Source organism: Mytilus californianus, unplaced genomic scaffold (genome assembly GCF_021869535.1).
Source record: "Mytilus californianus isolate M0D057914Y unplaced genomic scaffold, xbMytCali1.0.p SCAF_10, whole genome shotgun sequence".
Taxonomy (NCBI): domain Eukaryota; kingdom Metazoa; phylum Mollusca; class Bivalvia; order Mytilida; family Mytilidae; genus Mytilus; species Mytilus californianus.
The window spans coordinates 36,477,175-36,505,162 of NW_026262582.1; the positions used below are offsets into that span (position 1 = coordinate 36,477,175).

The window sequence follows — 27,988 nt, forward strand, 5'->3', positions numbered from 1 at the left end:
TAAACAATTCAAAATCGGAATTAGATGCACAGAACTTGTCAAGAATTACGATGGTATTGTAACTCGATAGAAAGAGTAACAATATTTTAAGATCTTCTTTCATATTTCTTTTTACTGTAGTTCTGTGATTGGGCATACGAAAATATTTTTAAACACAAGTTTGTTTTTTTTTTCTGTTTAAACAATGATAGCGATATAAAGTGTTTGTGGTATTTGGTGGAATGGCTGGTTAGTTTAAATCTTTCTTCGGAATTGTTTGTGGTATTTGAAGATCCAAAGGGGCAATTGAACTTTATGTTTACGATAAATATTAGTTTTGAATTCTAAACAGGAATGGTGGAATGATCATTGTTGAATTAAATACATGCTAACTTGAATTTCAAAATGATTTCTATGGCCAATAAGCATTCTGACAACAATTTGAACTTTTCTCCTTTATTTAATCAATGTGAACAGAAATCCGCATTATATTTCACCGGCAGCTAGACAACAAATGTTCTGAACCCCAACATGGTTTTATATACAATGATTTAATTGAAAATATTTATCCAGACCTCCATGATTATATACAAGCTACAATGAAAACAATATAATAAATAATTACAAAATGACGGAACATTAATATCCTTCTATCCCCTTTAAATATATAAAACAGACACCAAATTAAAAAGGACCATTCAAATGAAAAGAAGGGTTATTGATTTTTAGGTTATTCATAACAATTTTCATGTTTAAATATTGATAAAATATACAAAACTGGTTGTAGGTTTTTAAAATATAAATATTATAAAATACTGCATTTCAACAATTAGCTTTCCCTACCTTGAAAAAACCCAGCCTTTTGGTTTTAGAAAAGTCATATCCTCAACAACGATTTCTTTTCAAGACGGAAATTTGGCATTGTTATTTTAATAGTAGAGAACAGAAAGTGATATTTTTCCTTCTAAAATTTGAGTAAAGAGTTTTTTTTTATCAAAAAGAAATATCCAATTCAATTTATTTTTTTTTAAATCAATAAAACATGTGAGTTATGCCAGACGAAAATAAAAGAAGAAGAATTCATTCTCTTAATGTTAGAAATTTTCTTATTAATATTCGTAAAAGGAAAAATGATGACACTAGCATATAATGGTCTCTGATAAATATTGATATGACACCTGTTATACACTACATTTGACGTGTATGCCTTTATCTTTTACTTCTTTTTGTGTGCGATTGGTATTATGTGTTTCTATATTTGTGTAAATATGGTAATGTAGATAACTGCCAAAATAAAATAGAACAGTGAGATATGGCAGGTTTTATCTACCATCCGTTAACGAGTAACGTGGTCTACTTTCCTACCCTAACCGATGGCGTATGGCGTATGTTAAATGTAGGGTATGAAATTTTACTAAAATTCCCTTATAACTTGTACAATAATTTATAGTGGTGATTTTGTTATAAAAAAGCATTGGTCCACACTAAAGACTTTTTATCAAATGACCACATATTAAACCTTATTTACAAAATACAAAAATATCCAGATGGAGACAGGAAATGTAATTAATACATGCATGCCAGTTAATTCTTAATAGAAATTGGCCCCAGTGACAATTCTGATAGAATAATTAAAATTGGCCCCAGTGACAATTCTGATAGTAAAATAGAAATTGGCCCTAGAGAAATCAGCTCGAGTGACAATCAGAATGAAACTGACGTTGAAACACAAACGCTGTCTGGCCAACAGATCCAAGCCGAATATCTAACCAAGAAATCGGAACGAAAATTATCAGAACTTGCTGTAGGGGATAATGTCATTATACCAATTCCTCAGTATGATGCCCCAACTGATCATCGAAATATCTTAGATGTAATTATTGAATCTGGATAATATGGGTACCGCATTGGAACAGCTGTATGAATTTAACAGGATATTTGTCGAGAAATGAAATTGAAGGTGTTTCCGACACATCTTTATTCGCAGCAATGAACAATGAGCTTCAACTTTCGCTACTTAAAGCAGTTAAAACACTTAAAAAAAAACCGGTGTTCAGGGGTTTCTTTCATGTAAATGCAAAGGGGGATGCAGCACTTCTATATGTAAATGTAGAATGCAAAAGATGATGTGCAATTCCCGATGCCATAATTCATTCACATGCTCAAACAAATGATACAGAAGTTTTATTGTATTTTGTAAATATGGTTATTGTGTGGTCATTGAATAAAAATTCTATGGTGTGTTTCAATGCTTTTTTTATAACAAAATTCATATTATAAATTATTGTACAAGTTATAAGTGAATTGTAGTCAAATTTTGTACAAATTGTAGTTTGTACAAGCACTTTTTGTACAAATTTATAATTTGTACAATTTTATTGTACAAATTATAATTTGTACAAAATGACCACTTGTACACAACATATATATTATTAAAATAGTAAACATGTAGACAGATTACAATCAACATAACATTTTCCAATAGCTATAAGTGTGCTTTCTATATTTTGGAAGGGTTATTTCATACTGTATCTTTTCTATATATCTGTAAATGCATATTTATGCTTACTTGCAAACGTATTTCATGAACATGGTTAAATGGAAAAACAGACTATAGGTTTTATATCAATTAAAATTCTCAATAATCAATTGAAAACCCAGTGTTTTCCTAACGATTTTTGTTGTTCTATGTTGCAGTCTCATCGATTTATACTGACGTTTGTTCATTTAAAACAAGAAGATGTGATATAAATGCAAATGAGGCAAATTTCCATTAGAACCAAATGACATAGATGTAAAATATTTAATAGATAAGAGTTAACGTTGGACTGAGTTACTTTGTCATTGCTGAAGTTTTACTGTCATAGAGATTCTTTAAAATAAAAAGAATCAAACTTATAAGTCCATAGAAATCTACTAGACCTTTTTTTCTCATTTGCCTTAACATTGTATTATAGAATGGTAGAACTCCATTGCATTATGCTGTTAAAGAAAGACACAAGACTACAATCTCATTATTATTAGAGCGAGGCAGTGATCAAACTCGAAAAGACGAGGTATACTCTTGTACACTAAAGTGTGTGTTCTAAAATAGATAAACTATGTGGGGGTAAGATAGACTAATGTACAACACTGAAACAAATTCCAACAAGCGAAAATAAGGATTAAGATCTAAATCTCTCATGTTATGAATTATCTAATTTGTGAACTAGAAATGATCACAACTGCTTTCACTAAAATAGCATACATATTCACTGATTACCTTCGATATGCCTACTGTCAAATACTGCATTTGGCATGTAGGCATTGTCCAGTTAACGCTCATTTATGCGCGTTTGGTATTATCTGTTTATATATCTTTATAAATACGGTAACTGTTGATGACGATTTAAATAAAATAGGAAAATAGAGCAGTGAGATATTGACAGTTTGTGAGCAGTTGCAGTCTCTTCGCCTTGATGTTACTCTATTCCAACCGTCCGTGATGAGATTACATGAGTATTGCTGTCCGAACTTATTTGACCGACGTCGTATGATATATTTTCAAGGTTCTATATATACTAGTATAATGGTCAGCATGTACATAAATCACTTATAACATCAAAAATTAAAATAATTTGAATTATAAGTTTGCTATTGTCTTTATGTTTGAGTGGTTATTTCATTTCTGAATAGTTTTCAAATGCCCACTTTTGAATAGGTATACTTGGTAACAAACGTATTAAGTGTACATTGTGAAACGGAAAAAGTTATATCAAATACATGTCTAAACAAACACTTGAAAACTTGTGCATTCCTGTCGAGTTTGTTTTCTGTTATTTAATTTAAAATTACTAGTTATTCGTAATATTTCAGTTGATCTCTGTCGACATATAGATGTTTTATCGATGGGTCTCAATGAATTATGCTGACGTATGTTCATATAAAACAAGACGATGTGGTATGAATGCCAATGAGATAACTTTCCAGTAGAACCAATTGACATAGACGTTAAACTTTTAATAGATAATAGTTCACATCATCTGAAGTTACTTTGTGGCATCAAAAAAGATCATCTATTAGATATTTTGTCTTATTTACATAAATATTGTATTACAGTATGGTAGAACTTCATTGCATTATGCCGTTAAAGATGGATACTTGAACACAGTCTCAATGTTATTGAAGCATGGCAGTGATCCAAATATGAAGAACAAAGTATACTCTTTCATACTAGATTTTGTTTTTATAACACATACAATATGTAGGATATTCGAGACAAAGGCCCAAAAATACATCTCGAAGCTCTCTGAATCTATCTGACTAAAGGCATACATTGTGTTGTGTATTATATAAATGAAACACGTTCGCAGATAACTTTCATATCAAATATCGAAATAGCTTATATTATAAGTGTGACATTGTCATTTTTTGAAATAGTTAAATCATTTCTGACATACATATATTTAGGCATATTTAAAAACAAAAGTTTTCAATAAACAAGAAAAATAAATAAATTGATTGATTGATTTGGTGTTCAATACCCATTTCAGCACTCTTTGATATTTCATGGCGACTTGTTTGTATTGGATTTTGAAGCCGGAGTACCTAGAGGAAAAGCACCGACCTTCGGCAGCAAAACTGATAATCAATGTCATATCATAATTTATATCACATGAAATTCATTTGACAGTTACATCCAAATTACACAAATGTTATATTTCAGTATGGTAGAACCCCGTTGCATTATGCCGTTAAAGGTGGACACAAGAACATAGTCTCATTATTAATTAAGCGAGGCCTAGATCTAAATTTGCAGGACAAGGTATGCTATTTTTAACTAATTCTTTTTTTAATCAAACAATAATTAGGGTATAGGAGACTAATATCATTTTTTTTTATTTATCAGTTTGGTGGAACATCATTACATTGGGCTGCAGACTTTCGACACCCGGAGATATTCATAATATTGTTGAAGTCCGGCAGTGATTCATCAATAAAAAATATTTCGGTATGCCTTATGTAGATATTCTGTAATATTATATATGACATTATAATACAGAAAAGGGATACTAGGTAAACATGTTTGATAATATGCGTAATGCGTATGTACTTTGGAAGCATATTTAGTAACTTACTCATTTACATAATTTTAGAAAGGATAAGGTCATACAAAATCACAAGATATGTATATATTTATACCTCATTGCATTTTAAAGCCGGAGACCTGGACATTGTGTAGCAAGTCTTCCTAAATTGAATCGTAAATAAGTACCAATCAAATGGATAAATACCTACCTACAAAAATACGTACATACATACAGTGCAGGCGGAATTTTCACGATATCACAGAAGAACTTTTGTAACTGACGTTTATTTTGTTGGGCTTTTTATAGCTGACTAAACGGTATTGATTTTGCTCATTGTTGAAGGCCGTTTATTGACCTATAATCGTTTCAAGCAACTTCAGCTGGCCTCTAATATATTGTAGTTCCATTGGCAATCATACCATTTATCCTTATTTAATGTTGATGGAAGGAATAGATCTAAAAATATTGGGCTTAATTTCAGACTGAAGAGTCATAAATTTAGAGGATTGTCAAAGTTTTGATGTGCAATTTGAGTATTTTGCTTTCGATCAAAGCTTTTGCACCACAGTAAAAAACTTTAAAAAGAAATATTAAATTCATAAATAATGATGCGTCATCAATCGACTGAATAAGAAATGCACGCATTTAAAAATGATTCGAAGAAAAAAAAGGAGAGTCGAGATTTTGTATGTGAAAGGATATATAAGAAATAACAATCATGTACAAAAATATTTTACTAAAAGTTGATTTGACTTTTAAGACATTTTCTAAATATTGAAAATTATATGGATTACTTGGAAAACAAATGAACTCGTATGAAAAAGCCAGAGGATTCACACAATATGAAGGAAAAGACATGGCGATAGAACAGTGTTCTCTATTCGTTTATATCATCGTCATTTGGTCACTGGTGGATGTGCAATCATTCATCATCTCCGTATTTTTATACTCTAAGAAAAAATATTCTATTGAATGCTAAATACAAATTATAAGTCAAAGATCTGCTGAAATCAGCATGGCCAAAGAAATAACACAAAATAGTACACAACAAACAAAAATATTAAATCTATTTGGTGTGCTACAGGGAAAAACACCGTATGATAGATTGAAAGAAGTTCTTGGTGGTTCAGTTGACACTAAAGAACTAGATTTAGTGCTGGAGTCCGTGGAACTAATTATACAGGTAAATATGTAAATGCAATTTTTACTCCATAAAAAAATATTTACTATACGGACTTTATTAGCAGGGATGTGCTCCTTAAACAAAAACTGCTCTAATAGAGAATTGAGGAAAAACTGAGTGCGGACTCGCGTGACGGGTGATGCATATTACCATATCGAAGCATCCGATTGCTCCTTTCGGACTTCATGTCACTCTGTCTGTTTTGTTTGTTAACTTGATTTGTCTTTTTAATCGATTTAAGAGATTTGAACACCGGTAAAACACTGTTGCCTAAATTGACTATAATATACTTAACCACATACATATTATGAGTACAAACAATTGTGTAATGTCAAAGTTTTCAATTAAGTAAACACGGGGTATTAAACCACTCGTTGAGAGAAATGATATGGACTCCTTTGATCTTTTCCTGTTTCATCTTGACATCATTGCTTGACATCATAGACGACAAGACCTGTTCTAAATCATACTCAGAAAAGAGCCGCTTTAACTTATCTCATTAAGAACTGTTCTACACTAAGGCTGATATGGAAATTTCTACCCTATAACACATTTTTTAACTGGAACAGTTATGGACATTTCTACATTAAAACAGTTTATGACAGTTCTATCCTAAATAATGTTATATCAGTTCAACCCTAGAACTGATTTCGAACACTTCAGATCAGTTTAATGATTATATTTAAAATTTCTGAAAATAGGTTTGTAGCATTCAGTAACACGAGTGCTATTAGGAACTTCTTTGAACTTGTTGTTTTAAGTAATAATCAGATGTGTTGTTTACAATTCCAGTTTTTGTTTAACATTTGATTATATTATTATGCTTTGAACTCAGAATTGTTTTATTATTAAATCCGTTTTCTTAACTTAAATCCAGTTAACTTCTGACTTTATCGACGACAAAATTTTTCTTAATCATAATCATAGCTACTTTAATTTACATCATTGAAAACTGTTCTACAATACAACTAATGTTGACATTTCTACCCTAGAACATATCCTGACAGTTCTATATTACAACAGTTTTGGACAGTTTGCCATTAAAACAGTTTATGACAGGCCTACCTTAAAACTGTTTTGGACAGTGCTACCCTAGAACAGATTTTCAAAGGTCTATCACAGAACTATTTTACTCCATCAACTTATATATTTTAGATCCGTGCAAATATTTCATTTCATTGTGTAAACTTATTTAAATTAATTTTTTTCTAGGAAAAAGAAAACGAAAAACCAGAAACAGGTAATATTTATATTATGTATGGACTGCCGACCCAAAGAGCATATGGTCATCGCTCATTAAATTTTACAACGTTTACTTACTAATGGTAATCTACGTTGATTGACTATCATCATATTCAAAAGTAAATGTTAATGAGATTGAACTTTGCTATTGTTTACATCTGTTACGCCAGGTTATTTTTTTTTCTTGCTTCTGTGTACAAGCGTATCATATCGTTCTCGTCCTTTCTTTCTTCTCTGTACACCTGATTCGTCACGTTCCTGTTTTTTTAGCTTCTGTGCACATCGGATTTGTCACGTTGCTGTCTTTATTGCTTCTGTGTACATGGGATTCGTCACGATCTTGATTTGTTCTTGATTCTCTTAAGAAGTGTGTTATCTCGTTTGTGTCTTATCTTGCGTCTTTGTACATGATAATCGTCTCACAATGGTCTTTTCATGCATCTAGGTACACGTAAAATATTTCGTTCGTGTCCTTTCTCGCTTCTCTGTTCATATGATTCGTCACAATTTAATTTTTACTTGATTCTGTGCTATCTCTTCTTACGTCTTATATTTACTTAGTCTTTTCGTGCGAGCCTGTCTTGCTTCTCTTTACAACTTATCTTTTTGTGCTACTTTGTATTTGTGAGTCGTCTTGGTCGCGTCCTTTCTGTGTGCACCTGATTCGACACGTTCTGTGTTTTTTTTCTAATTCTGTGTACATATGAGTCATCTTGTTCATGTTCTGTCTTGCTTCTGTTATGCTTGCCTTTCATTAGCACCTGGATTTGACCCCATTGTTGGGTTCGTTTGCTCAATCGTTTCTGCATAGTGTATAGTGAATGTTTGCCTTCAAATATCGAATTTGTAGTCTACGATCTGTGTGTTTTTCTCCGATTGATGGTTTTTAATTGCCCTTTTGGTATTTTTTTTTCTCTATTCTATTCATGACTTCAGTTTGTAAACTCTATTTTCATGTAATAAATACATTCCAGTTGCACTTGCATATTGCGTATATTATATGTCGTTTACCTTCTTATCAATACGAATATTGATTTAAAGAAATATGTCGTTTTATAATTTTGGAAATCTTTTAAAATTCAGGAATACATCTTTCCCATGCAGAGCTCTGATTCTTCTTCCGGGTATCACTGTTCATTAAGGTCCCTTTTAAATATACCAGCTCTTTATGTTTGCATGATGGAACGAATAAAAGTTTTTTTTAATATTTTGGTAAGATTGTGAAAGCGACATTGATTATCAGAATGCACTTTTGATGCAGTAAAATAGGTACCGTTAATAGTGCTACTATCAAAGTTTTATCAAAAAAGCTCTTAAACAAAGTATTGCCAATAACTAAAGTGAAGTCATCTGGCTGACCATTATAGGTAACAGGAGACAGTAGCCATGTTCCATTTATCATAACAGCAATCCCGTTCTTATGTCCTTGTTTATGACCAAATTCGTCTTTTCCTCGAATTTGTAATACTTATGAGCGATATGGAATATTACGCCATATCTGCTAACCCGTCTGGAACATATTAGGTCACTCTTTTGGTTAGTTGGGGTTTGTGTTGCTCAATCTTTACGTTGTGTGTTGTTGTGCAGTCTGTCGTTTGTATTTTTGCCTGGCCATTTTTTGTCCTTCTTTCTCTGATATTGTGTTGTTGATTGTCCCATTGGATCTCTCTTACTTTTATTAAATTCCATATCCAATTTAAGTTTTACATTATTTATTTGGATAATAATAACAAATAATTCAGACTTTATAATGCCATTTATATTTTGCATATTATCTAGTCAATAAAATTGAGAATGGAAATCGGGAATGTGTCAAAGAGACAACAACCCTACCAAAGAGCAGAACACAGCACAAGGTCACTAATGCAATGGGTCTTCAACACAGCGAGAAAAAAGTTTGCATTTTAAACTGATAGATAACAGAAAGACCTTAAACAATTAAAAAAAAACCAACTCTTTAATGAGACAAAGAATTCATGAACAACGACAAGAAGTTGTACTTAACATACTTTTTGTTCTTTTTTTCAATACAACAACTCACATTCAGTATATGATCGTATACATTCGAATTTATGAAATATTTTTGTATGTACTTATAACACAGTTATGCATTGTACAATTTGAAAGCTTGATGTTGTATATCTTAAGAGTCATATTAAAATTTGGACCATTCGCGTTTGGTCATGACTATGAGCGTTTACTATATGGTTCAACCATATGTGTATGGTAAAACAATTTGAGTACTGTGGATTCATTATTATTCGTTGGATACAATTTTCATGGTTTTCGTGGGTACTGGGGAACCACGTATTTAAATGTTCAACGAATTACACATTTTCTATAGTTTTTGTATGCAGAGATTGGCGAAACCACGAAATCAAATATTCAAGAAAATGCAAGTTTTCCTCAATCCACAAAAAATTAATACCCACGAAAATAAATGAATCCACAGTATGTTCTCTTTTGACACTCTTCCTACATCTTTTTTATTACTAACTGTAACGTCTATGTTATGTAGACACATACGTTTTGATGTTGTATTTATATTATGTCATAGGTCAAACTTATTCGTTCAGTGTATGTTTACTTGTTTTTAATTAAATATCTTTTTGATTGAGTTAAACCATTCCAAGTGATATTTTATAGTGTTTGTTTTTTATGTTGTAATGTTACACTACTCTCTCAGGTTAGGGTGTCGTTGGCACTAGTTAAAACGTTTAAACCCGTTGCATTTTTATGCACCTGTCCTAAGTCAGGAGCCTGTTGTTCAGTGGTTGTTGTTTGTTGGTGTGGTTCATAGGTGTTTCTCGTTTTATATAGATTAGACCGTTGGTTTTCCTGTTTGAATTGTTTTACACTAGTTATTTTGGGGTCCTTCATAGCTTGATGTTCTGTAGAAGGCACGGCTCCTTGTTGAAGGCCGTACTTTGACCTATAATTGTTATTTTTTTATACATTGAACTTGGATGGAGAGTTGTCTCATTTGCACTTATACCACATCTACTTATTTATATTGTTTAGGTATTTACCGGCTTACTGTTTTGTCCTTTTTGGATTATAGCTCTTCATCTTTTAAAAAAGCTTAAGTTTGGTTCCGCTCCGCTAATTTTTGTCGTAATAATGGGTTTGGTCTTTTTGTCGAGCTGCGACATTTATTTCGCGAAAGCGAGACATAGCAATCCTAGATTCCGTCGTCGGCGTTGGCGTCAGCGGCTGCAACAATTACTTTCAGTCTGTGGTTTTTTAGACTTTAATAACTTTGTCAAACCTTTTTGGAATTTTAGAAAATGTGTACAGAAGGTTGTTTACGACCAAATACAGTATCCAGGGCCAATTTTGAAAAATTAATTGCATTTTTCCGTATTTTACCGATAAGTGGACTTAGTTTTTTTAACAGTTAAGATTTAGTCTGATTTTCAAGCTTTTCAATCATCAATAACCTTGTCAAACTTTACTGGAATTTTAGGAAATTTGTACAGAAGCTTGTGTATGACAAAAAAGACAGTATCCAGGGCAAAATATTGAAAATATTTATTTTCATTTTTCCATATTTTACTGATAAGTGGACATAATGTAGATTCAGTTTTAGGTTAACGTTTTTAAGTCACGAATACATTTGTCAAACCTTCATGGTATTAATGAAATTTGGACAAAAGCTTGTTTAACATTTACGGACAGTCTGGGGTTAAACTTTTTTGACATGATAAATTTGTAAACTTTCACGAAATACTGTGAAACTTGGTCAGAAGCTAATCTTCAAGAAAAAGAATTCAAAGAAGAGAAAATTCTGTATTTTACTGATAAATGAACTCGCTTTTTAGTCAACAATACACTTTAACACTGACAGCAGCAATTACAGTCGAGACACAGTGTTCCGTTGAACCCCTTACGATGTTCTTTCAACAGTGTCATATATTGAGCTAATTTTTGGTATGTGAGTCTACTATGATGAGTTACAGATCAAGTTAACGTTTGGTTTAGCTCAGTTGACATTTTTAAAACTACGGGTTTTGAATTTTGTAAATTTACACTTCTATAAATGGGTTCAAGATTTTTTTAAGATATGGCCTATTCGTGTCGATCCGACACATTTAGTATTTTAAAACTATTTTTTATGACAACTCATATATACCTATATGGTCTTTTTTATAACGACCATACTCATATGGTCCGGAACGTATAAATATTTAGATATAGCAAAAATAATCATACTGAGAAAGTTTTATATACAAATGTTTAACACTTTTTTCAATAGCTAGAGTCTTAAAGGAATTGAGAGGACTTGGTTTGGAAACAATTTCCGATCTGCAGGAAGTGCTCAAACTTGGCCAATTTAAATGCTACTGGAACAGAATATATCTTGTGGGGCCTTATAACTCAGGCAAGAGCTGTCTTGCAAAAATTCTAGTCGGCGAACCAATTCCAAAAGAGCGAGAATCAACTGATGGAATATGGATATACATTGGAAGGGCTGGCATGGACTTAGAGAAAACACAATGGATGTGTTTTCCAAAAGGTAAAGCTGCTGAATTTATAAGGAACAAATAACATTCTGTTTCTAATAAAAAGGGGGAAAAGATATAAGGGGCATAAGAAAGACTGCATCATGGCACAAAGAAAATCGACAAACAAAATGACAGTCCACAAAACACCACACAGAATACTAAACACTTTATATATTCAACGTGTTTTTCATGTCAGGTAAAACATTAGCGATACGTTTTATTCCGTTACACAAGCAATTTAAAATCGTACTAAATGATAGATAGTCCATATGACGGCGGAGGAAAAAAAATAAATGGGAATTTTTTTCACAAATCGTTAAACCTATACAAGATCCATGAAATTATAACTTTAAAATTTAGGTAGATTTTGCTGAGGTTTATGTAAGACAATAAATCAAACGTCACCAGTGTCAGAGCAGACAGTTGATGAACCAAGGGTATTTCAAAGAACGTATCGTCCTTTTTCATCGGAAGATACCAAGACCTTGTTGATAAATATTCTGTATTAACTTCACAAATAATACAGGATGGTCTTGGAGTGTAGATTCTAGGTACCGACGTTGTTTATCATCTTAATAACGTTTTATAGTATTCTTTTCTTTGTCTTTGTGAACATTACTTTTACTGTTTAGTAATTTTTTTGTAATGTCCATTTGACTTGGCTCGGTACATATTACATCCCGTCATTGTGTTGTTGTGCTATGGTGAGTTTTTGTATTTTTGTCTTTCGTTTTTGCTGGTGTGTTGTGTCTGTATGCCTTTAATTTTGTGTTTCTTTGTTGACATATTTGTTTGTCTTTATAGTGATTAAGATTATAACACAATGTTGACTGCTGTACCCCTTTTTTTGCTCGCCTGACCTGATTGAGCTTTTCTCATCACTTGGCGTCCGTCGTCCGTCGTAGTCGTCGTCGTCGTCATCCGTCGTCGTCGTTAACTGTTTACATTTCGAACTTCTTCTAGAGAACCACTAAAAGGAATGAAACCAAACATGGCATGAATATTCTTTATGAGGTGCTGACAAGTGTAATTACTTTGCAGCCGATCCATCATCCGAGATGGCCGCCAGCGGGGGACTTCGTTTAACATTGGACCCTATGGACAATACATACAAATGTCTTCCTTTAGAGAACCACCAAATGGAATGAAACCAAACATAGCATGAATATTTCTTATAAGGTGTTGACCAAATGTTGTTACTTTGAAGCCGATCCATCATCCAAGATGGCCCACAGAGAGGGACTTAGTTTAACATAGGATCCTATGGGAAATACATACAAATGTCTTCTTTTAGAAAACCACTGAATGGAACGAAATCAAACATGGCATGAATGTTCCTTATGATGTGCTGACCAAGTGTTGTTTTTTTGTAGCCGATCCATCATCCAAGATGGCCACCAGCTGGGGACTTCGTTTAACTTAGGACCATATGGACAATAAATACAAATGTCTTCATTTAGAAAACCATTGAATGGAATGAAACCAAACATGGCATTAATGTTTCTTATGAGGTGCTGACCAAGTGTTGTAACTTTGAAGCCGATCCATCATCCAAGATAGCCGCCAGAGAGGGACTTAGTTTAACATAGGACCCTAAATGAAATGCATACAAATGTCTTCTTTTAGAGAACCACTAAATGGAATGAATTAAAACATGGCATGAATGTTCCTTATGAGGTACTGATCAAGTGTTGTAACTTTGTAGACGATCAATCATCCAAGATGGCCGCCAGCGGGGACTTAGTTTAACATAGGACCCTATGGGAAATACATACAAATGTTTCTATTTAGAGAACCTCTGAATGGAATGAAACCAAACATGGCATGAATGTCCTAATAAAGTGCTGACCAAGTGATGTTACTTTGTAGCAAATCCATCAACCAAGATGGCTGCCAACGGGGGACTTAGTTTAACAAAGGACCCTATGGGAAATATATACAAATGTCTTCTTTTAGAAAACCGCTTAATGGATTGAAACCAAACGTGGTATGAATGTTTCTTTTGAGGTGCTGACCAAGTGTTGTTACTCTGTAGCTGATTTGTCATTGTCCTTATAAAGTCATTTTCTACAATTTCAATGAATTTATTGGTAATTTCTGTAAACTTTACAAAAGGCTTCTGCTTTTGATTAAATTACGGGGCCAATATTAAACCAAATTTGGCCTCAATCAATATTAGTGTATCTGTTATGATTTTAATCTATTTTTATATGATTTCCAAAACCAAAGTAGAATCAGGTGAGCGACACAGGCTCTTAAAAGCCTCTAGTTACCTATTATGTCTTTTTGTTTTGTTCACACATCGTTGTCAATATAATTGAATTTTATGCGACTGTCATACAAGTGAGAGGTTTAGATAGCTATAAAACAAAGTTTAATCCACCATTTTCAACATAAGAAAATGCCTGTACCAAGTCAGGAATATGACAGTTGTTATCCATTCGTTTGATGTGTTTGAGCTTTTTATTTTGCCATTTGATTGGGGACTTTCCGTTTTGAGTTTTCCTCGGAGTTTGGTATTTTTGTTATTTTACTTTTTTTAAAACATGGATTAGATTACATAATTATCCCTTTCATTTGATGAGTCGTTCAGGATGGTTGGTGTAGGTTGCTGTCAGTCATGTTAGTTATTCGTTTATTGTTTTATCATAAATAAGGCCGTTATTTTTCCCCCGTTTAAATTGCTTTTACATTTTACAATTACTAAGCAGAATGCTAAGTACATTCATAGACGATCATGAAAATGGTGGACTTAATGCATCAGTTTTTTTATGGATTCCGAAATTACAAATGTCCTTACATACAACGTTATGTTTTACTATAATTTCTAATTGTCCCTCGCGTTACCGGTTGCGGGGAACATGGAAATACCGGGTGTCTGTTTGTCCGTCCGTCCGTCCGTCCAGTCTTGTTAGTGCTCTCACAGGAACAATTCTTGCCAGATTTTTATAAAACTTATAAAATAGGTTAATATCAGCAATATCTCGGACACGTTCTACAATGGTGGCCAATCGACTTTTTTAAATAGAGTTATGCAACTTGGAAATATTAAAAATTATAGAAAATGGCCTCGTTAGCGCTCTCACGTGTACAATTCTTGCCATACTTTTATAAAACTTATACTATAGATTAATATCAGCAGTATCTCGGACAAGTTCTATAATGGTGGACGATCGACTTTTTTCAAAAGAGTTTGCCCCTTGGAAATATAAAATATGTGCAAGACAGGGGACATTGGAACTCTGTTCTTTTATTGACAAAGAGAGTCGAACGATACCTAAGGGATATTCAAACTAATAAGCCACAAACAAAAAACGAAAAAGACGAAAAGACAATCAACAGTACACAAAACACAACATAGAAAACTAAAAACTGAGTAAAATGAACCCCCACCCCAAAAAACCGGTGATGTTACTTGATGGAATGTTGGCTGAATGGTCTGCATGGTCTAGGTAGTTCATCTATTTGTACGCTAGCATGTCAACATTAGGGTTTTGAGTTCGAATTCTACACCTTGCAGGTGACTAGGATTTCCGGATTTCTTTCCGAAGGTTTTTTAAGAAAACACCGGTTTCCATCATTAACCAATACTACTGAAAGTGGCGTTAAACACTACCAAGTAAATTAATCAATCCAATTGCTACTCAAAAACTATATTTCAAAGTGTTAAACTTCAATACTTCAATGCCAAACATCAAATGTGTAGGAAATTGGTCAAGTTCTACCTGCAGTGATGTGAATATAATGAGTATATTCGTTATTATTCATTCATTGTAAACACTATCGTAAGACCCAAGCGTAGTCATGGTAAAAAACATTACCATCGTTCAAATGTCAAAAAAAGTCTACCAAATCTATATCACTCGCTGGCAGCTTTGATGAACTTCTTTCACATCTCCATCATCTGCTTGGATTACATAACATCCGTTCCATTCTTTTATCAATGCCTGTAGGTGTAATACCACCAAATCATAGTACGTCACATCCGGTTGCATACGAAAAAGGGTCAAACAAAATATTCCCTTAAATTTGATAGTTGTAGGAAATTAATCCTACATCTCACAGCAGTAAAATTTCTGAGTCATATACATATATCTTTGGTATTTCAAAGCACCATTATTTTTTATTTGGTGTCTCTATAGAATGTTTTGGAAACTTCAGGTTATATGGTTACTAAAGCTGGTAAACAGGAAAAAAGGGGTGAAAATTTGATTGTTTAACTTCCAGTGATGGTTATTTTCTTATATGCAATGAAATGTTATGTGAAATTTTGTCTGTAGTACTGGACAGGATAAAACTTTACTCATGTCAAGTATTTCTTTTTTTGAAACAAAGATAAATTCTGCACAAGTTTTTGAAAAGTGCAAATTTAACAAAGACTAATAGGGGAAATCAATGGTGGTATTACACCTATTATGGGAAGCTGCACGTGCACCTTTCACCTTGTGTGTACTCTCAACTGTTAACATTTCATGCTATTTTAGTGAAATATTACAATCAAAGCATCGTTGATGTTGTGATCCAGCCATATTCATAGCTAGTCTCATATTCTTTCTGACCAAACTTTTTCTCAAATTTTTTCTCTATCCATTTCCAATCTTACTGTAAAATTTCTATGTTATTGTCATACGGTTGCGGAATTTCCCAATATTGATGCAAATATAAATATATATACTGATCTTTCAATTTTAGACTCTGTCAGATTTTATTTTTGACAAGAATGGAAAGGAAAATCCTCAACCAAGAAAGAGGCCTTATAAATGCACTTTCTCAACAACAATAATAAAAAAAAATAATAACTATTTTTTATCGAAATTGGTGTTCATTCTTTATTAAGAAAAAATACATTTCCTATATTCAAATCTGAATGTACAAATACCTAATGCTGAGATATTTCCAATTACTGTTAAAAAGCAATACAATGGGATATAAATGTAAAACAAACAAATACATTTTATTGCAGAAAATTCTCAGGTCAGAGTTATGCAATTTTGTTTTAATATTTCAACCAAATTTCTGATAGTTGTAACTAATTAATTAGAACTTGATTATTGACTTATGTCAGATGATAATGGCACTGATTTTACAAGTAAAATAAAATTTGCTGGTATTTTTTATACATTTTTTTTTCATTTTAAGTATTTTCTTTGAAAAAAAACCACATCAGATTAATCATTCAGCTAGCTAGCTAAATTAACAAAATATTTTAATGTAGTGTAGATCAAAATAAATAATACATTTGTAGGTTTACTATTGAGGTCAAGAATGTGTGAATTCAGTTAGATGTGTAATAAATTGTTGTCAAGAATGTGTGTATTCAGTTAGGTGTGTAATAAATTGTGTCTATTTAATTATGTAACAGGTCATGAGATATGAACTGTTTTGAATTAAGCCTGGGGTTGTTTCTAATTCATACGTATTTGAAAATCATGACAGTTAATAATCATTCTGACTCTTACTTGCCTATGGAGAAATTGGACTAATACCATTTCAAAAAAGTGTTGGAATCAACTTAGGTATATTAATACACATGTTGACCTACATTTCATTGAACAATAATTTACATAACCACAAGATACTTACATAATACTTTCAAAATTCTTATCAACTGATTCAATTGATGTACAAATACTTTTTCAAATCAATTCATAAATAGTTAATCAACATAAATTTTGATTTAGAAAGGAACTATATGCAAGTGTATATCTAAAATAAAGTCACTATTCGACCAATCTTTTCTTAATTGAAGGGCAAATAACACGTCAAAAGTTTGCAGTTGATGATTAAAATGGTGTAGAAAGTTTCTGCAAGTCATAAAAACACATAAATAGTTTCATGATATATCTTCAACTAAGTATTCTGCACTATCTCCAAAACCAGAGTGATCGCATAGATCCAGCATGCCTGAATCAAAAATGAAATATTCTGGGTGGATTGAGTCTCAAAAATGTGAAAAAATTGTCTTGAAATAGGACTCTGCCATGAATATTAGTAGACAGAGAAAGCCATACTCAGTGTTGTGGGAAGCTTTTTCTGACTTTTTCTCCTTATTACTTATATTCTGCTTTAATAGAAAACTTTTTCCTTAATAGTACTTAAATAAATATATAGATATTAGTAAATGAAATTGTTTTTGAAGCAGTAACAACAAATTATTTACCAGAAGGGAAATTTTGTATGTCCCTCTCTGGAACGCGGCGTAAATTTAAGCTTTACACAAGGACTTATTGAAACCTCTATGGAGTCAGTAAACTTTTTTTGGATAGTTCATTCAGCTTGAATACTTCAATTACTCATTTTTATAACATTTCTTTCATAAATGAGTAAAAGTTACCCCAATTTTTTTATTCATTGGCCTAAAAAGTTTAAATTATGAGGAAATGAGAGGTATAAATGGACCAGAAGGTACCTTATAATAAAGACAAAGAGGTCCATCAGTGGTATTTATCATCCTAGAGTATTTTGTATCATATTCAACTGTTTGTAGGCAGATGAGATAAATATTTTATCATTTATTGGTCCACACTATATTCTATCATGATGTGGCTTAAATTGGATTTTTCGAAGAAATTTTGTCTATATGCCTTTTTGTATATCTTTGTTGACATATTTGCTTGTTGGTATAGTGATTAAGTTTATAACACAATGTTGACTGCTGTACGCCAATTTATGACATTTTTACCTATTATGTCTTTTTGTTTTGTTCATACATTGTTGTCAATATAATGGAATTTTATGCGTCTGTCATACAAGTGAGAGGTTTAGCTAGCTATAAAACCAGGTTTAATCCACCATTTTCTACATAAGAAAATGCCTGTTCCAAGTCAAGAATATGACAGTTGTTATCCATTCGTTTGATGTGTTTGAGCTTTTTATTTTGCCATTTGCTTAGCGACTTTCCGTTTTGAATTTTCCTCGGAGTTCAGTATTTTTTTGATTTTACTTTATGCTGTAATGGCTGTAGATGTCGTCTTACATTATACTAGATTTTTCTCAAACTATTGAACTGATTATGACAAAACTTGACAGTAATGCTTGAAATAACCAGTATTAAAAAGGACAAAATCACATTCAGTTTATATAACAAAAAAGTCTTCTTTAGGTGTAATACCACCAAATCATAGTACGTCAAATCCGGTCGCATACGAAAAAGGGTCGAACAAATTTTTCCTTGAATTTGACAGTTGTAAGAAATTGATCCTACATTTCATTGCAGTAAACAATTTCTGAGTCATAAACATATATTCTGGGTGTTTCAAAGCACCATTGTTTTTTTGTTTGGTGTTTCTATAGAATATTTTGGAAACTTAAGGTTAAATGGTTACCAAGGCTTGTACACAGGAAAAAAGGGGTGAAAATTTGACTGTTTAACTTCCAGTGATGTTTTTTGTTATTATATGCAATGAAATGTTATGTGAAATTTTGTCTTTAGTACTGGACAGGATAGTACTTTACTCATGCCAAGTATTTCTTTATTTGAAACAAAGATAAATTCTGCACAATTGTCTGAAAAGTGCAAATTTAACAAAGACTAATAGGGAAAAATCAATGGTGGTATTACACCTGTAAACTTTAAAAAATTTAATGACGTTATGCACTTGACAAAGGATGTATAGAAATTATTTCTTCAATTAATTTTGTCTCCTACAGTTACACCAAGACCAATGAACCTAAAATATTTAATTATAAAAAGCATTACAAGACCTTGATTCAGAAAAATACTTGAAAAACCCTCTGATATGTGACTGTTCCCACTTTCCATATATTAACAACCCATCTGGTTATGTAATTACTGTAGTTCTAAACATAATTCAACAAGATCCTAAACATAACCATAACACTTCAAATGAACCATAATTTTAAGATAATAATTAATTTCGTTGAGGGGTATGCCAGAGCCTGGGAAAAACGAGAAAAATTTGAATCTGGTGCTAGTCAGATTGAATGAAAACAATTAGGTCTTTGATACAACGTCGAATCCAAAAGTTAAAAACTGTGTAAATGATCAATTTAAGTCCGTATTCAGAGACAAAAATGTCTATCCTCTCTTCACGATGTATGTGTTATTGTTCCTGTGCACAATATTGGTTTTTGTCTGTAAATCATATTATTACGAGTGTCTTATCACAGAATTAGGAATCAATGAACGATCGGGTAATTCCACGTACAATAAACTCATCATAGATACCAGGATTGAAATTTTTGTATTTGCGCCAGACGCGCGTTTCGTCTACAAAAGGCTCATTAGTGACGCTCAAATAAAAAAAGTTAAAAAGGCCAAATAAAGTTGAAGAGCATTGAGGACCAAAAATTCCTAAAGGATTTGCCAAATACAGCTAAGGTAATCTATTCCTGAGTTAGAAAAGACAAAAATGTAAAGTTTTGTAAACAGTTAATTTATAATTATGACCATATCAATGATATTTCATTTCAACACAGAAGTGCTGACTACTGGGCTGCTGATACCCTCGGGGAATAAAAACTCCACCAGCGTGACATTTGATAAAGATGAGATATTGACATATCCTTCATGATCTCGATCAATATTCCATTGAACAACAAACAACCTTCAAGCCAATAATACACCAACGATGTTTTGAGCTTATTTGGAATAAATTGAATCAAACTGACTGCTAATCGCGAAAAAGTATTTCACAATTCCGCTTAAATAAATGTTTGAAACATAATAAATCATATTTTGATTGTGAGTCTACTACCTAGCTAATAGCACTTTAATATATTCACATGAATTATAGATTAAAGCAACCACAGATACAGATTATTTTACATCATTTGTAAACCTATACCTCGAATTTTATTACAGAACTGGATACTTTATCTGAATGGATCAAAGCTTTTCGATCAAACATTCAGAAACGCATTCAGAAACTTTTATGTACTATGATTACAAGGGTTTCTAACCCATTCAAGATCCCGGAGGTTGTGGATGCTTTATCCTCTTTGGATAACAATTATATCGTTGTTCCAGCAGACAAAGCCTCCAATAATATTGTCTTCATATGTACCAAGTCTTAGATTGTGGTTTATCATCTACGTCGTCTGGTCTGAAAAGTACCAAACGTGACCTATTCCCGAATATGACTGTTTTTCCGAGTGTGAATTTGCATTGCTATTAGACGTGTCTCGGTATTTATACATCCAACATTCATGTATTTAGTTATGATGTTTCGTTTGTAGGTACGGTTCGATATTGTGTTATGTCTTATCGTTTGTTGTTTGAATTCTGTATTGTCGGTACATTTCACATATGTCTTATTTGTCAGTATAGTCGAGTTAACTTCTATTTTCCATGGATAAAGCATTGTGTTAGTCCAAATAATTATGATGTCACCACAGCATTTATCTAAAATAACCTTTCAAGACCGTCATAATGATGATTATTATTTGGACTAGTATTGTGAAAATAAAAGTGAATTTTTGGATCTCGATCCATATAATTGTATATATTTCAAGATTATATTTTCGTTACAAAAATACGTCACTTTTTGTGGCGTTGATGAATTCATGTGACGCAGTTTGTGGTGTCCTGTGCTGTCGTTAATTCGTGGTAGATGTCCGTTGTTAATCTTTGGTTTGCAAGTTGTAATGTACTATTATATTATTTATTTATGCATTTCTCTGTGCTGAAAAGTTAAATCACAAAAATACTGAACTCCGAGGAAAATTCAAAACGGAAAGTCCCTAATCAAATGGCAAAATCAAAATCACAAACACATCAAACGAATGGACAACTACTGTCATATTCCTGACTTGGTACAGGCATTTTCTTATGTAGAAAATGGTGGATTGAACCTGGTTTTATAGCGCTAAACCTCTCACTTGAATGACAGTCGCATCAAATTCCATTATATTGACAACGATGCGTGAATAAAACAAACTGACATAATAGGTAAAAATGTCAAAAAAGGGGTACAGCAGTCAACACCGTGTCCCAATCTTAATTACAACAAAAACAAATAATATTTAACAAAGAAACACAAAAAAGAATATATCACATTTAACAACCTCGTGCATTGCTTACTTATTTTTGTATTTTATTTATGTATGCCAAATCAACCCATAAAGGATCGAGGGATTTTAAGCACTGGGACCGAATCATAATTTTAACATTAACTCTGGCGTAGAATCGCGTGTTTGACGTCAGAATGTAAACGTCACACAGGTAGAGATATAAAATAATTTGGCGTTTAAAGTATGCAAAAATTATAATAGAACAATAACACAATGGCGGGATGTTTAAAGTACAGAGACACGTCATATGTATCAAAGAAACATAAAAAGTCACACGGACAAAGCACAAAAGTAAAAATGAAAAATAATACAAACAACACAATGACGGGATGCATAAGTACAGAGCCGCGTCAAATGTATATCACCACAAACAGACAAAACAGTAAAAGTAATATTAATAAAGACAAATAAAAGAACACTTTAACACGTTATTAAGATGATAAACAGCGTGGTTTTGCGTTTGTTTTGTACTGTATTCCTGTCACGTAGTGTTGTCATTTTAGTGATATTTTTTAACATTGCCTTAATAGCGGGAGATTTTGCTAGCCATAAAACCAGGTTCAACCCACCATTTTGTCTTACAATGTCCTGTACCAAGTCAGAAATATGGCAGTTGCTATCAAATAGTCTGCTTTTATGTATGTTGGCAGTTTTTTTTTGTTGCAGTTCAGTGTGTCTGTTGTTCCGTTGTTTTCCTCTTATAGTTGATGTGTTTCCCTCGGTTTTAGTTTGTAACCCGGATTTGTTTTCTCTTAATCGATTTATGAATTTTGAACAGTGGTATACCTTTATTTGTTGCCTTTATTTACCACGTATTTATGTAAGTAAAGTTTCGAAAAAAAATTGGTCGTCGATGGTATATTCAATTTCAGAGTTGTCAATATTTTGTAAATTTTCATTTCTATATATCTTTACCTAGTTTTGACTTTATTTAGAAAGTGTATATGTCATTATGTTTTACTATAATGCATGCTCAATCAACGACAAAAAATTGTTTGTTGGCGTCTTTGTCAGATATATTTGTATGTTGTTTGGAATTTTAAGTCTGTTGTGTTGTATTTCTGTGATGTATGTTTACACAGTTTTGGCTCAGATTTATTTGGATGTTTGTTGTAATTTTAAAGTCAGTTGTGTTTGTATGTTCACATTAACCAAGTATGTCTCTTTGGGTTGCTCACCAAACTTTGTCATTACAAGTGGGAGGTTTACATGGTTTAGCTTGCTAAAAAACAATGTTTATATATATGTTATAACATGTTACTTTTATTATTCTTCCCTTAGTTTATTTAATTTGTATTTACATTGTATCATAGGTCAAATTTAATTGTTCAGTGTATGTTCACTGGTATTAATGTACTTTGATTGAGTTAAGCTATTTCAGTTGATATTTTATAGTGTGTCTTTCTATGTTATGATGTTACACTATTGTTTCAGAAAAAGGGTGAAGGTTTGGTATCATTAAAACGTTTAAACCCGCTGCATTTGTTTGCACCTGTCCTAAGTCAGGAATCTGATGTTCAGTAGTTATCGTTTTTTGATGTGGTTCATAAGTGTTTCTCGTTTCTCGTTTTTTATATAGATTAGACCGTTGGTTTTCCCGTTTGAATGGTTTTACACTAGTAATTTTTGGGGCCCTTTATAGCTTACTGTTCGGTGTGAGCCAAGGCTCCGTGTTGTAGACCGTACTTTGACCTATAATGGTTTACTTTTATAAATTTTGACTTGGATGGAGAATTGTCTCATTGGCACTCATACCACATCTTCTTATATCTATTAACACACCAGTAGCTTCGACAAAATGCCTGTACCAAATCCGAAATATGTTGTTTTCCTTTCGTTCCATTGGTTGATATAGTCAAGCGTTTGATTTGGGCAAGTTTTATGGACTTCCCCCCTTTTGAATTTACCTTGTAGGTATGTACTTTTGTTTATACTTTTTTATCAGCTGACTGATATATAGATATAGAAATATTGTAAAGACAGACAATTGCGTTAAGAGTAATATTTTTGAGACAAATTTGAAGAGAAGTAAATCCTTTAAGCATGTTAATTACATTAACTTCAATTTTTAAATTGATCTCTTGCGCAATAAAAAGCTCCAAAGAACTAAATGAACTTAACAAAAAAGCTGTCGAAATTTTAAAACATCGACATGATGTATAAAAACAAAAAAGATACTCGTTTATCTTAAATTTACAAAGAACCTCAAAAATTGAATTTTAATTTTAAAATGCCTTTGAATCGCAAATGAACGTTTATATTAAAATGATAAAAGGTGCTCATATGCCAAGTCTATTTTCTGATGATAGTTGTTAACGTTTATACATATCACTCGATCAACCGACTCATCTCCCATGTAGTCACTGGCAAAATAATATTAAAACTTTAAACAGAAATACGACAAGAAGGTCGTGTTTTATATTATATATATATATATACACGTCTAAACATGTGACAACTTTTTGACAGGCATTCTCAATCGGATAACACGTGGTTATACAGGGCTAACACAATAATATTTATATAATTCGTCTGAAATTTAACCCAACGATGTTAGGTCTTCAAATTTGCGTTAACACAATTTTGTTCTTCTCTCAGGAGTATTCGAACGCTTGTCTCTATGACATCGTGGCAACACCGCCTGAACCGTGTCCCGCGCCCTAGACCACTCGATCACCTAGGCTACATATTAAATATAGATTTGGTGGTCGATGTAATGCCTTTCCTCGTCGGCTTTATCGAGGGTTGTAACATAGTACATGATGTATAGTGACAAGTAGATGGTGTACCTTTCAGTTCAGCTATTTTGTCTGTCGTAAAGGATGATAATGTTAATTACCATGTTGTCACATGTTTAGAGGTGTATAATAAAATAAAAATTTGATGTGGCGGCATGAAAATTAACATTATCATCCTTTACGACAGACACAATAGCTGTACAGCCACGTATTATCCGATGGAGAATGTCTGTCATAAAGGTGTCACTTGTTTAGACGTACTTATATAATTTAATAATTATTTCTGTGACTGCATCTAACGATCCTTCACGACAGATAATTAAGCTAATCTGCAATCAATTCCATCTTCATGCCTAATATATCATGTACTATGTTACAACTCGAGATTCTACAGACGAGGAAAGGTAACACTAGTCCACCGAAAGCTGAATTTTTAGTTCAGTCTAGGTGGCCGAGAGTATATATATATATATATATATATATATATAATATTACGATATTTATCGAGCAGGGCAATCATAATAAAACGTTTAGATGATATATGTATGAAAATATGCAATTGAAATAAAAAGGATAAAATTAGACCAATAGTAAATACTAGCAAATAAATATATGGATAGTTCCGTGTAAAATGAGAAAGTTGAAGATAACCATGTTATCTTGATCTGTTTCAAATCTTTGTTTGCAGGTTGTGCTGTGCAGGAAGTACTAAGGAGTATGCTAATGACCATTTCTAAATCTGAAAGTACAGAAACGCCACAATATGATATCAATACTTCACAATATATAACAATGGTCCCTACAACAAAAGTTACTATACAACCTGTTATAGAAGATAACACAAGTAGTTCACACCCAGAATTGGCATCTAAGTCTATTGAAGAAACCATTTTAAAAAGCGATGTGCGAAAAATTACCGATAGCGATTGCAGTATGCCTAAATTCCAGTGTGACACAAGTAATTGGCCGGATAGTCAAACTCCTAGCTCTACCGCAATTGCCTTCAGTGATAATTACAGAGGAGCCAATGTGTCTGAAAAAGAAACCACAAATGAATCTACTATTCCTTTTGGTTTAGAAATTTGTGCTGCTCAAGAAAAAAATATTGAAGAAGTTCCTGTTGCTACGAAAAATTCTTTCACAGGAATCTTAATTTCGAAAAGTAAACTATCCAGTATTCATGCTGTGAACAAGGAAACAGATAAATCAAGAGGATTACCAGAAGACCGCAATGTGTCAAGTGTTTCGTATGAAGAACAGTTAAAAAAAAAGATATCAAGTGAATTGTCACATAAAAAAATCCACCAACTAGTGACCCAAGCTATTACGAATGGACAGTATAAACAAACTGTAATACCTATAGATATCTGGGATTTTGGCGGACAGAAAGACTATCATATGACCCATCAGCTCTTTATTACAAGCAGAGGGATTTTTGTATTGATGTTCAATGGTAGCATTGATTTAAAAAAGGCAAGACGAGATTTAGCATTTATGCAAGGATATTCCGCTAAACGTTCATCAGTGGCAGGTGAGAAAAATGTTGCCTTTTATAAGTTTGTTAAGCATAAAATTAAACATTATATCGCCTGCATAATGAAAAATCAACGAACATGTTTACAAGTATTATATAAGTAACCAAATACAGATTATGAAATGTTTTCAATAAGAATTTAACTGTTTTTTTAATTACGCCTAAGGTAGTATATCACTGTAATGATGTCTTAAAATCTTAGACACAGGCACATTTTATCGTATGACACTGCATGACGATAATAGTAACGCGTGTGAAGTGTCAATATCAGCATTAATTCCTCTTACCGGAATGAAGGAGTTTTTGCATAATGAGGAAACTGATGTAGCAATAAAACAAGGCTGTCTTTGTTCATGTTATTATTCTTGATCTTGTTTCCCGAGGTTAGTGCGGAAAAGCGCTTCGAGTGCTCGACTTTATCTTTTTTTATTTATTAGCACTGGGTTGTGAGTATTGCTAATGGACTACCAAGGGTATCATCAGCTTTATAGTTCATGCTTCGATCCTGACATAATTTATAACATACTATTCTAATATTTCCTGTTTACAAATTAAGAAAAACCTTTAAGAAACTAAGGTTCTAACCCCCTTAGGCAAAGTTGACCTTGAGTGTATTTTTCATTTACATCATGAACATATAATGAATGGATGCTTGTTTATCCATTAATATGTTGCATCTTTCTGTTATTTTTAGTATATCTGATTCACTGGGTGAATTCCATTTTAACATACTCCAAACGCTTAGATAAAGGATTTCCAAGAATTGTTTTTGTAGCTACGCATAAGGATAAGATTGCAAAGGTATTTTTGAATGGTAAAGATAAAAATCTGTATTCAATATTTGGTTTAAAGCCTCAAAACGTTGACTAAAGGTATTCTATAATTTAGTGGCGCTTGATAAATTGTTTAGGCCGTACGATGACCTATAGCTGCTTTTATGTCCAAGTACGCCTTTATTGTCTGCTGTGTATAGTTATCTCAATAGCAGTCATACCAAATCTCTGTATTTTCCTCCACTGTTTGCAGTATTTATATTTATAAAAGGTAGTGCGAGATTTCTTGCAAAATTGACAAATATAAAAAAACATTTGCAATCTTTTCAACAAATTTCAACAAAAGTTTACGCTTCAAAACTATACAGTCCCTGTAAAAAAACTAAAATTTTGAAGATGTTTTTCTCTCAATTTGATATGCATTTTATGCTAAAATATCAATCAGTGAAACCTATGTTAATCAGAACAAACAAGAAAATACACTATGCTTTTTTGCTATTGAGCATTTGCGAGGTCTTAATGTGACGTCAGTGTATCACAACTATAAGTCAAGTTGAAAGAATGATTTTTCTTAAAATCTTTAAATATGTATAAACTCGGTTTTTGATGTTGTTAGTTTTGTTAAATCTTTCGTTTTCCTAGTGTTTTTGGACTTGTTCGTCTTTCATTCTGTATATTTATGTTTGATCATTTATTAAATTTGAGAATGGAACTGGGGAATGTGTCAAAGAGACAACAACCCGACAAAAGAGCAGAAAACAGTCCAAGACCACCAATGGGTCTTCAACGCAGCGAGAAAATCCCGCATCCGAAGGCGGGCTTCAGCTGGCTCCTAAACAAAAATGTGTAGTAGTTCAGTGAAAATGGCCGTCACACTAAACTCAGAAACATATAAATGAACTAAAATGCCTTGATACAAAAAAAGTAGGATCA

The 27,988-nt window shown here is 32.5% G+C and overlaps 1 protein-coding gene across 9 annotated transcripts in view; it reads left to right on the forward strand.

Annotated features, from left to right (window-relative positions):
• Nucleotides 1–27,988, forward strand: part of LOC127718044 (uncharacterized) — a 69,960-nt gene that overhangs the window by 19,887 nt on the left and 22,085 nt on the right. For all 9 annotated transcript variants that reach the window (XM_052223941.1, XM_052223942.1, XM_052223940.1 and 6 more), the window contains 9 exons: nucleotides 2,937–3,035; nucleotides 4,078–4,176; nucleotides 4,685–4,783; nucleotides 4,868–4,969; nucleotides 6,133–6,231; nucleotides 7,444–7,471; nucleotides 11,729–11,989; nucleotides 25,437–26,279; nucleotides 26,977–27,083. In XM_052223941.1, the coding sequence (XP_052079901.1) occupies nucleotides 2,937–3,035; nucleotides 4,078–4,176; nucleotides 4,685–4,783; nucleotides 4,868–4,969; nucleotides 6,133–6,231; nucleotides 7,444–7,471; nucleotides 11,729–11,989; nucleotides 25,437–26,279; nucleotides 26,977–27,083 (1,737 nt within the window). The remainder of the gene's footprint in view (nucleotides 1–2,936; nucleotides 3,036–4,077; nucleotides 4,177–4,684; nucleotides 4,784–4,867; nucleotides 4,970–6,132; nucleotides 6,232–7,443; nucleotides 7,472–11,728; nucleotides 11,990–25,436; nucleotides 26,280–26,976; nucleotides 27,084–27,988) is intronic.